This window comes from Chironomus tepperi, unplaced genomic scaffold, assembly GCF_022539635.2.
Source record: "Chironomus tepperi strain 1889 unplaced genomic scaffold, CSIRO-AGI_Ctep_v1 contig_309, whole genome shotgun sequence".
Taxonomy (NCBI): Eukaryota; Metazoa; Arthropoda; class Insecta; order Diptera; family Chironomidae; genus Chironomus; species Chironomus tepperi.
In genome coordinates, this window is record NW_027226431.1 from 2,848,972 (window position 1) to 2,861,454 (window position 12,483).

The following is a 12,483-nucleotide window of genomic DNA, read 5'->3' on the forward strand; positions in this document are numbered from 1 at the left end:
TTGGGGTATTTAATATTTGCGTGTTTAACATTTTTCCAGGGATGGACGGACTTCTACTGTATGAGAACATAGGGAAGAAATGTTGCTTGTCATGTTTTCACTGCCCTGATCACGACATTTTTAATGCTCACGATTTCAAAAATAAAAAATCATAAAAAAATAATATTAAAAACAAAAATTACTTGACGATTTTGTTTAGTGCTGTGAGAGACTTCGAAGTGTAAACATTAAAAATCTTTAGGCGATGGAAGTTACCTTCAGAATAAACGGAAAGTTGTTTTCTGCCAACTCAACATTTGTTCCAATAGATACAACATTAAATAGCTTTATACGCAATCATGCGAAGTTAACCGGTACAAAGTTCATGTGCTTAGAAGGCGGTTGTGGAGCTTGTATTGTGACATTGTGTGGAATACATCCAGTAACTAAAGAGAAACATTCATGGGCTGTCAATTCATGTCTTCAAAATGTATATTCGTGTAATGGACTGGACATTACAACTGTGGAAGGTATAGGAAACAAAAGAGAAGGAATGCATAAGATCCAGAAATGTTTAGCAAATCTTAATGGAACACAATGTGGATATTGTTCACCTGGAATGGTTATGAATATGTATTCATTGATGGAATCAAAAGATAACCAGGTTACAATGAAAGACGTAGAAAATTCATTCGGTGGAAATATCTGTAGATGTACAGGTTATCGTCCAATTCTTGATGCTTTTAAATCATTGGCATTGGATGCAACACAAGAACTTATAAATAAATGTAATGACATTGAAGACTTAGCAAAAGGCCAGATATGCAAAAAAACCGGTGTTGCTTGTACAAACCAGTGTGGCACGTTGAATTTCACAAAAAAGGCTATTCAAGTGAAGTTTGAAAACAACTGTGAATGGCACATAGTTTTTAATTTTGAGCAACTATCAAAAATTGTTAAAACAATAAAACAATCAGCATATACTTTTGTTGCTGGTAATACAGCACATGGTGTCTATCGTCGATCACCTGATTTAAAAGATTTTATTGATATTTCAAATGTTGAGGAATTGAGAAGCTACAAAATTAATCAAAATTCTTTAGAACTTGGCGCAAACATGACGTTGTCTGAATGTATGAATTTATTTACAAAGGTTGCCGATGACAATAAGAACTTTTCATATCTTCACGAAGTCGTGAGTCATTTTGACTTGATTGCAAATGTGCCAGTAAGAGAAAATGGAACTTTAGCTGGTAATCTAATGATAAAAAATCAACACCATGAGTTTCCATCGGACGTATTTCTAATTTTTGAAACTATTGGAGCCGTTTTCAAAATTACGAATGGGGCCAGCTGTGCATTTCCATTCATCGGAACCTCATCTGACCTTAGTCCGATAGATTTCATTACTACTGACATGGATAAAAAACTTATGACCAAAATCACTATACCGGCTTATAACTCAAAAAAGTTTGTGTTTCGATCGTACAAAATCATGCCGAGAGCTCAAAATGCTCATGCTTATGTGAACGCTGCATTTCTACTGGAAATGAATAAGACGAAAGTTATTACAGCAAGGATTTGCTTCGGTGGAATAAATCCGGATTTCGTTCATGCTGAAAAGACTGAAAAGTTTTTGGTCGGACAAGATTTATTCAAAAATGAGACTCTACAACAAGCTTTGAGTACACTGAGTGACGAGATCAATCCTGATTGGGTTCTTCCTGATGCATCACCAGAATATAGAAAAAACTTAGCACTCAGTCTGTTTTATAAATTTGTTCTGAATATTGCACCAAATGAAAAAGTTTCAGAGAATTTCAGAAGTGGAGGTGAAATCCTCAAAAGAGGTTTATCATCAGGAACTCAAACTTTTGATACTTATGAGAAGAACTGGCCAATGACAAAGAATATTCCAAAAATTGAAGCTGATGCTCAATGTACTGGTGAAGCTCAATATGTTAATGATATTCCTTATATCCCAAACGAATTATATGCTGCTTTTGTGACTGCTAAGAATGTTCATGGTATCATCAAGGATATTGATGCGAGTGAAGCTCTTGTAAGTTTGAAAATTATAAGTCGATTACATATTTTAATGAAATCAATTCTAATTAACAGAAACTTCCGGGCGTTGTTGCTTTCTTTTCTGCAAAAGACATTCCAGGCACCAACACCTTCATGCCAAAAAATTATTTATTTGTTGTGGAACCAGAAGAAATTTTCTGTGAATCAAAAGTGCTTTTCTACAATCAGCCTGTCGGCATAATCGTTGCTGAAAGGTTTGAATTAGCTCAATATGCAGCTAAGCTTGTTGTTATTTCATATGCTGAAAATGGTAAGTTGTTGGTTTATAATTGATTCTGAGTAATTTATTGCTAATCAATTCTCTTTAAAGGATCCGAAAAACTAAAAGTAAAGGTATTCTTAAGAGATGTCAAAGACGATCCAACTAGGACAAAAATACTTCCAGAATATTGCAAAGAAGCAACAAAATCTAGTGTCGAGAAAGGTCAATTGATTACCGGAAAATTTGAAATTGGAGCTCAATATCATTATCATTTAGAAACACAGCTTTGTGTATGCACACCAGCTGAGGATGGCATTAACGTATATTCACCAACTCAATGGATGGATTCAATTCAAATCGCCGTCGCTGAAGCTTTAAATATGTCTGTAAATCAGGTAAACATGAGTGTACGCAGACTTGGTGGTGGTTTTGGAGGCAAAATTTCTCGACCAGGTCAACTTGCATGTGCATGTGCACTGGCTACAATTATATTGAAGAAACCAGTACGGTTGATACTTACAATAGAAGACAACATGAATATAATTGGAAAGAGATATCCACTTATCAATGATTACAGTGTTGAAGTCAATAAGGATGGAAAGATCTTAAAACTCGAAAATGAGTATGTTGAAGACTATGGATGTTGCTATAATGAACCAGCTTATTTGACTACTGGATTCTTCCGTAATTGTTATGATGACAGTGTATATAAAGTCATTGCAAAAGCAGCTAAAACTGATACAGCAAGTAATACATGGTGTCGTGGACCTGGAACATTGGAAGGTATTGTTATGATTGAGAATATTATGGAGCATATCTCAAGGGTTCTCAAAAAGGAACCTGTTGATGTCAGAATCAAGAACATCCCTGATGACATTCCAATGAAGCAGTACTTGATTGATTTTGTCGTGTCTACAGATTATTATAAACGTAAATTAGACATTGAAAAATTTAATTCTGATAATCGTTGGATTAAACGTGGAATTGCTATTGTTCCAATGCGCTTTTACATTGAATATTTTGGAAGCTTACATGCTTTTGTGTCAATTTATCATCGTGATGGAAGTGTTTCGGTGACTGTAGGTGGAATTGAGATGGGTCAAGGTTTAAATACAAAAGTAGCACAAACAGTTGCTCACATTTTAGGAGTTCCACTTAATAAAATTATTATTAAGCCATCGAGTACACTTACAGCACCAAATGCAATTGTGACTGGTGGAAGTATTGGAAGTGAAATTTCATGTTTTGCTGCACAAAAAGCTTGCGAAATTTTGAAAGGAAGATTGAAAGTTATCAAGGACGAAGATTCTAATCTAGATTGGGATGGATTGATTAAAAAGGCATATGGAAAGGATGTTGATCTTGCAGCTTCATACATGTACAAAGCAACAGATGTCGAAAATTACAGTCTTTATGGCGCTACATGCTGTGAAATGGAAGTTGATTTATTATCAGGAAATATTCTTATTAAGCGTGTGGACATAATGGAGGATGTTGGTGAAAGCATCAGTCCGGGAATTGACATTGGACAGATTGAAGGTGGTTTTGTTATGGGACTTGGATATTGGCTAACAGAGAGTTTGGTATATGATCCAGTTACTGGTGAATTGTTGACAAATCGTACATGGAACTATAAACCTCCAGGCGCAAAGGACATTCCAATTGATTTTAGAATCAACTTCCTAAACAAAAGCACAAATCCATTCGGAGTTTTGAGGTCAAAAGGTATGTCATTAAAATAATGAAGTCAAACTTCATATCCAATACATTTTCTCTCATTCCTCAGCAATCGGTGAACCACCTTTATGCATGTCAGTTGTTGTTCTATTTGCACTACGTCATGCATTGGATTCAGCAAGAAAAGACTCTGGTATTGTCGAAGATGAATATTATGATTTGGGTGCACCGACATGTGAAAAAATATTTTTAGTTGGAAACACTAAACACGAAGCTTTTTGCTTCTCTTAAAGCTTTTTTGGCCTTTATGACGTTCAAGTTCAAAGACACATATGATGTAATGAAAACATTTACATTTTCCATGAGGTTTTTAATCTCTGTGTCAGTGAAAGTTTCATATGCTTTACTTTAGTCTGAATGTTTAACAGTTTATTGGTTAGAATTTTCATTATATGAATTAATAGCAATTTAATTAGAAATAATTAGTTTATTTTAAGTGGGATTATTGCAGGAATCATGGCAAAATAATAAAAATATTTATTTGAATAAAAATTAGAATTTGAATTTAAAGCTATAAAATTTTAAACATAAGCAATTCCTTTGTGTTGTTTTCTTTTTAGATCATTAAACAAATTCTACTAATTGATATAAGAATTAGTTCAGGTTCCATCAAAAGATCTTCAAAAAATATTTTTTCTCACATTTTTGAAAAATTGCAGATTATTAAAACGCTTTGTCCGGACCGTTAGCTGCCAGACATCGCAGGGGAACCCAAATAATTTTAGTCAGTTCAGTTTTATTGAGCAATTGTCGCAACACATAGTCTTAAATCTTGTAATCATTCCAGAATTCGATAATTCTTCAAAATTTCATTTGTAAACAAACCTGAAGTTGGCTGCGAATGAAGAATTTTACTCGAAAATTTGAATTTCAAATAACCGTTATAAATTTTATTTTCTTTATAAATTAATCTAAATCAGTGATGGAAAACCTATGTATCATGGTACACTAGTGTGTCACCAAAAAACTGTTGGAAATGCCATGAGCCGTATACCGTGTGCGGTTTCGGTCAAGGCTTACGATCAAGGTGTGCCACGAATTATGAAATGTTGCCCAATACTGATCTAAATCTTAATATAATCATGATTTTTCAAGGATTGCATTTCAAATGGATTCCCACCTGACAAAAATGCGCTGAAGTCACTCGATAAAATGAGCATTTTTTAGTTTTTAGCGCATTTTTGAAATTTTTTTCAAAAAGGTAGCTTAATAAGACACTTTGTTCGTTCGTTTGTTCGGCTGGAACGCGAGATCTCGAAAACTAGACATCGTAGAGAGCTCTGGTTTGTTTTAATAGCTTCGTTCTATCAAGTTATTGGGTTATCGGTCATTTAGAAGTTTCAAATCAACGCATAAATACTATAATTAACAATTTTTCATTTTCATATACAACAACAACAAAAACAACAACACGTTTTTTCATTGTTTTACAGTGTTTTTCAATGTTTGTCGATGTTTTTACAGTGTTTACTGAACAATGTTTGAATTTTTTTTGACCGTTATGAGGTTTGAATTTTGAAAATCCGTTAAATGATGAAGTTCTTAAATTTTTGGAAGTTTTATATGGATCTTGTTTTTAAGATCTGAAAGTGACCTGGATCTTACTGGATCTTGGTTTTTAGGTCTGGAAGCGACCTGGATCTTACTGGATCATGGTTTTTAGGTCTGGAAGTGACATGGATCTTACTGGATCTTGGTTTTTAGGTCTGGAAGTGACCTGGATCTTACTGGATCTTGGTTTTATGTGTCTGGAAGTTATATGGATCCAACTGGATCTCATTTTAATGTTCTGGAAGTGAACTGGATCTTTCTGGATCTTGTGTTTTAGGTCTGGAAGTGACTTGTTAATCAATTACTGATCGCTGGGACAAAAATGCGCTTAAGTCCCTCGATCAATAACACGAGGACTTTTGTAATTTTTTTCTCAATTACTTATTTCTAAACCAATATTGAGTTGGAAGTTCATACGTAAAAAATTCAAGGTCAATTCATCTCTACAAACAGACATAATTTCACGCATTTGTAATTCTGTTCATCGTAATCCTTTCCAAATAGTGACGAAACTATATTTGCCAAAAGTATTTCAAGTATCTATGAAACAAAAGAAGAAATATTGCTATTTTTTTTGTGCAACACTTGTATGCTGTGGTATCGAATAAATATAGACATTGATTCTTAGACGTATTAGACTTGCCAAACACATGTGGTGAATGGACACATGTCAATGCTTTTTTTGTCCAAACTCAAGCATGTGGAGAAAGGGTAGAAAAAAAAAATTGCTAAAAATAATCACAAATTATCATGTAAAATAGCAAATAAAAACATCAAGTAAGCATGTATTGATGGTAATTTTTTTGGCAGTAGTGAATAAAAGTTGTGCATATATTTCAAATATGTCTCAATAATCTTTTAACATTTACAAAAAAAGATTTGTGCCATTGAATTGAAACTTATCTTAAAAAATACTTATTATTTTCGTTCATTCATCATTCGTCTGAATGATTAGGCAGTATAACCGGTACTATACGCGCATAATGCTTAATTGTTTAATAATATGGCATATGTCTGTAAAAAAAAACTCTTTTGAGACCTTTTGCAAGTGCTTTATCCAAATGAAGAAAGAAAACAAAAATATATCTTCACTTACTCAGTGACCATCAAGCTGCTTGCACGTAAATTTTAGACTAGTCTTAAAAAATGTGCAAGAAAATATTATTATTTTCAATACTCATAGTGATTTCAAATGGAAGTAGTGAACCATATCTTGATATTCTAAAACATTATCAACAGAATTTAGATCTTAGTGACCTGTGTAGTGATAATTTAGGTTTATTAAAAATTGGATATAATAATCGTGAGATTTGGGCTATTAAAGGTGATTAAGTGAAATTTGTCAAAATTTATTTGTCATCAAACTAAAGTCGATAAAAAACACAATTTTTAGTTCTCGATGTGAGTGGTAAAAAGTCTAATGATTTTACTTTGGGTAATAATTTTTGGTTGGGCAGTAGACGTGGATGCGATCAGTTAAATGACCCACCAACAATACACATCCGACCGAGCAGTTCAAGAAAAATGTTGGAGAATATCACATCAATTAGATCCGAAATTCCTGTCGTCTATCGAATGTTTAGAATTGCACATACATCCAGCATACAATTTGATATTGATTTATTTAATCAGAGTGTAATTAATGTTGGATTGTGTTTTCCAAAAGAATGTAATAGCGATGATGTCGATGAAATTGGAATGAAAATCTTTGTGCCAATCATTCTCAATGATGAAACTATTTATGGAAATGTCTCGTACAAGAGTTCAAGAGTACTTGGCCTGAGAGACGATTTTATGAATGAAAATTTTGTAAGAATATTAATGTAAGTGAAGATTGTGAAATTTTATAGTGCATATGCCTAACCATAGTTGCAAAACAGGCACCTGTCACAGGCAAAAACCGTACAAATTCATGATAATTTGTATGGTTTTGTGAGAAAAAATTTACACATTATTTAGAAATTGTACGGTTTTTGTCTGCGGTTTTTTTCTTACAAAACCATACAAATTATCAAACATTTGTACGGTTTTTACCTATGACAGTTGCCTGTTTTGCAACTCTGGACCCTAACAGACATGGAACATGCTTTCTTGGTACATCACTCTCCTTGTCTTTCAGTGAATTTATCCAAAAGTTCAAAAAATTTAAGCTTTTTATCTCAAAAGACATTTAAGTCAATGTAAAGTGATCAGTCATGTTTCAAGCTATTCATCAACAAAAACTATTTTTTTTTTCTTAATCAACTTTTTTTTGCTACAAATGTGCAAGAGTTGATTTTTCGAATAAATTATTGTCTGTGATTGCAATAGCTTTAGTGCCTCTCAAAAACCTCGAAAGCACAAAAAATTTAATTATAAGATTTATTTGATTTGAATTGCCAAATTTTTATTGCATATGTACAGACACTTTAATGTTTGAAAAAATCTTCATCAAGATTCAATTTTTAAAGAGAAAAATGGGCCAAGCGGTCAATCAGAAGTGATGTCAATTTAAAGGAGGAGTTGTAGATCTTGCAATATGCCATAAAAATTGTGATAAAATTAGCTTTTATTGAGTGTCCAGAACTGCACAAGTTGAATTATCGATCCAAAATTCAGCAACATGCCTACTTGACTCTGTCGGATCAAAACCGAATGCTGTACCATGTCAGAGTCACGTAGGCCTGGAATTGGATTTTTGATCGATTAACCAATTCGTACTTTTCGATTATTTTTTAAGATTGACTACTTCTTTCTGATTGTTTGACATCGATATTGAATTATCCGTACAGCACGCCATGTGCATGGATCTAAGGAGTCGAACCCCTTCCTTAATTTAGGAAAACTCCCTTTTCCCCTACTTAGATAAACCACCTTCCCCATTGCGTTCCATATAAAAAGCTCCATCGCTTGATGTTGACTAGGATCGATGTCCGAATCGCACATTTGGTGTTTCTTTTGAGTCATCAAAACGACAACATAACGTAATCCGGACTGCTTAGCATGCACTATCCATAATATCCTCAAAATCAACAACCAATAAATTGATTCCAATTGGAAAAGTCCACAAATTTTAATCAAACTCTAAATTTTAGTATAACTGTGATAACTTTTGGAAGCCTGGTAACACTCGGTACAATATATACATCACTAACAAGACAGAAGAAGTCAAAAAGGAAAGCAGCAGGTCACAATAACAATAATAATAATGAACAATGTAATATCAAGAATGACTTCAGCACAAAAATAAATTTGCATTACTTAAACTATGATGAATTAAAGAAGAAAAAGAAAATTGCCGACAGATTTTGGCACTGCTTTGCATTGCAAAAGAACAACGCGTTTATTATGTCATCGAGATTGAGCAAGGATTCATTGCCACCAATTCATGGTATTCGAACATTTGGAATTTTATGGATTATTATTGGTAAATAACAAATGAATTCATAAGAAATTACGGTATTCACGTATAGATGTATGTCATTACCTTTATTATTTCAAGGTCATATGTACTATTATGCAGCAGCATCATTTGATAACCTTCAACTAGCATTTTCATATGGTGAATCTTTAGCCCTTCAACCATTTTTTGCTGCAGCTCTCTCTGTTGACTCATTTTACACAATAAGTGGATTTTTGTTGGCATATGCGTTTTATGAGAAACAGAAAAAACGTCCATCAAGAAGTCTCGCAATGGATGTGGTTAAAGGAACCATTAACCGATACATACGCATTGCTCCATGTTTTATGATCGTAAGAATTTTTTTATATCTTGAGACATTAATTGAGCATGTTTATTTATTCCTTTATTTAGCTTATGCTGTTTGCAGTCACATTCTCGATTATATTGAATGATACATCGCAGTTCCTCCCGGTTGAAAATATTGAAGTCAATTGTAAGAATTATTGGTGGAGAAATATGCTCTTCATACAAAATATGTATCCATTATCGGAAATGTGCTTAAGGTAGGTTGTCCCGAGCAGAACAACAGACAATAAGCATACTAATCTAAATGAGGTTGCTCAAGAGCATACTCAAGAGCATGCTCCTTGTATGTTCGGGAATGTGGTCGTCATGTCACTGTTGCGTCGCCTTGTAAGACAGCAAGTTGCCCTGATAACACTGTGACTGTTGTTCGGACATGTGAAACTCAGTATTAATCTATGATTTATTACCTTTTAATTCAAACAGTTGGAGCTGGTATGTCTCAACAGATTTTCAACTATTCATCATTGCGAGCATAATTTTAGCAATATCAATGAAGTGAGAATCCCTCAATGACTGAATCATAAAAATGCTCATAAAATATTACATTGAAACTGTATATTTTTATTTTTTTTACAGAAATATGAAACTTAGTGCGTTAATATCATTCATCATTGTAGCGATATGCTCAATGTACTCAGGTTATGTTGGAATACAACAGTCCTTCGCCTTCTCGTAAGTTATAAACTCATGTTACCTTACTCTCATTCAATTGTTAATGTATCGTTTTCTTTATATGCTCATATGCAATGCTGTATTAGGCTTGATGTTCAATACAAAAGTGTCGATGAATTATACACGAAACCATACACGCGAGCAGCCCAATACATTACCGGCGTTTGGGCCGGCTACTATTTGAGTAAAGTAAACAGACAATGGCGAGTGAGAAAGGTCAGTGTCACGACGATTTTGAGTCTGAAGAGAAGAAAAATGATGATTTTTTTCCATGCGTCATGTGATTGCGCATTTATTGTTATTGTTGTTGTTTTTTGGTCTTTTTCAGATGTTAGTCAACCTTGGCTGGGCACTTTCGATTTTCACGCTTCTGTTTTTGGTCTTCGTACAGATTTATAAAGAAACAAATTTCTTTATATCGTTTGTATTTCCGGCAGTTGGAAGAATTCTTTGGTCATTGCCAATATGCTTTATAATTTTTGCAGGATCAACACAGTTTAACGAAGGTGAAGATACTCAATATGATTTATTTGAACAAATTAATTATTTAAATAAATATTTCACAGGATTCATTGCCAAGATCTTAAATTCAAAATTATTACTTCCATTTAGTCGAATGTCATTTTCTGCATATTTGCTTAACCCATTAATAGTTATGGTCTTAACATTCTCTTGCGAAACATCATTTCATCTTGACTTTTATTCAATGGCTGTTTACATTTCGGGCTTTTATCTTATCACTTATTTTGCTGCTTATTTATTCATGTTACTTTTTGAGAATCCAATTATTATGTTTGTTAGAGCTTATATTGCGAATTGATGGAAACTAGATCAGTAATTAGATGTAATTATAGATTTAAGGTTTTAGTGATAATAAAATGTAAAGACTAGAATTACTTAAACTTTATTGTTTGAAATACTTTGCATATTTTTTAAAATATTTACTTTAAATTTCAGTAAGCTTTGAAAAATATTTCAAGGACAACACTTCAGTTATTATATCTTTCGTACGGTAAACATGTTTTAGACTACTCAACTATCTGTCGTACGATCAAACTCATTTTCAACTAAGTCATTGAACTTATCATCTTATTTATATGAAACAAGCAATTTTGCTCGTCATTTAAGACTCAATTGTCGTCAGGTAAGACAAATTCAATTAATAAATAATCGATGGATACGTGGAAATAGCAGACAAACAATAAAAATGTTGGCATTGAAAAGAAATTTACAAAGAGCGAAGAAACCATTGAAAATGGATTTATATTTACGATCATACATTCAGAATAAAAAACTCCAGACAATCTGAATCTGTTTTAAGACAAAGTTGTAAAGTTGTATAACTGATCATGAAGCAATCAGTTGAGGGTCGTAAGGAAATCGATTATTTACTGTCAAAGACTTTAAAATTTCTTTTATCGAGGATTATCTGTAGATTTTGGACATGTAATTAAAAAAACTGCAGAAGCTTAATTAAATAAGGTCATCAAATCCGAATTTTAAGATCGCTAAATCATGGAATATCAAAGAATTCTTTGAAGAAAGCTATCGATAGAGACTGTATTATACTTAGGATTGGAAATTCGCACAACTAAATATGCGTCAGAGTCAGTTTTAGAATTCATCTGAGAGAGGCAAAGGATTACAATTGATCTGTAGCGAAGGGAAGTAGCGAAGTAAATGTATAAGTATCTGAAGTTCAAACCCATCATTATTTTATCAATTCGATCAGTTCTTAGGGAATTTTTCATGACTAACTTGTGCTGTCATCGGCTTAATAAAAAGTTCTGTCTGCTCTACAAAGACATCAAAATATTGTTAATAAACAATTTATTATCATGTCTTAATAAAATAAATGTTTTTAATGGGTTTTTACACTGAACTGAAAAAATGATTACATTGTAAGTTTACCATGGAGTTTTTACTGAAATTATATATTATTCATCAAGATACCAAGATACACAGTGTTTTAAAAAGCGAAAGTGAAATTCTGGTTGCAGATATTTAAGGCAATTTCTTGAAATTTTGATTTGTTATGATACAAATATCATAGTTTACTATAATGCGATTTCTATGATCATAGTTATTATACATTAACTGGATACTTAAGTAGATTTTTATTAAATAGATTTAATTAAATTTCTTCAATATGATCAGTCAATAAGAATAAACAGTCTTAAGCCTAAGTGAACAAAAATACTTTAAAACTAATTGATAAGAGGTTCATGTCCAGTTGATTACTAGTTCTAATGCATTTTTTGCCTTCTCGGGAAGTTTTAGAGTTAAGGATCGTTGACATTTTATATCAGCTCATTCTTTTATCCAATCATTGCTCCCTCGTTTATTTTTTAATGTATAACACTTAGTTTTAGAGGAAGTGAAAATCCTTTAATAATAATAATAATAATAAAATTTTAATGGTTTAAGGATTTAAATGTAAATTTACTTTTGCTAATAAAAATGTTGATAATCCTTAATGTGAATTCAAGTAAAACAGAGTTGAAGA

General features: G+C 32.6%; 2 protein-coding genes across 2 annotated transcripts; both read left to right on the forward strand.

Moving 5' to 3' along the window:
* Positions 1 to 122: 122 nt before the first annotated feature.
* On the forward strand, positions 123 to 4,421 carry LOC139092602 (xanthine dehydrogenase-like). The gene is made up of 4 exons (XM_070643075.1): positions 123 to 2,041; positions 2,101 to 2,317; positions 2,414 to 3,994; positions 4,056 to 4,421. The coding sequence occupies exons 1-4, from the start codon at positions 245 to 247 to the stop codon at positions 4,235 to 4,237; spliced, it is 3,777 nt and encodes a 1,258-aa protein (XP_070499176.1). The 5' UTR covers positions 123 to 244; the 3' UTR covers positions 4,238 to 4,421.
* A 4,793-nt stretch (positions 4,422 to 9,214) lies between these two features.
* Positions 9,215 to 10,797, forward strand: LOC139092784 (nose resistant to fluoxetine protein 6-like). Its single transcript, XM_070643318.1, has 7 exons — positions 9,215 to 9,289; positions 9,351 to 9,502; positions 9,729 to 9,800; positions 9,882 to 9,977; positions 10,064 to 10,193; positions 10,306 to 10,483; positions 10,544 to 10,797. The coding sequence occupies exons 1-7, from the start codon at positions 9,230 to 9,232 to the stop codon at positions 10,795 to 10,797; spliced, it is 942 nt and encodes a 313-aa protein (XP_070499419.1). The 5' UTR covers positions 9,215 to 9,229.
* Positions 10,798 to 12,483: the final 1,686 nt, after the last annotated feature.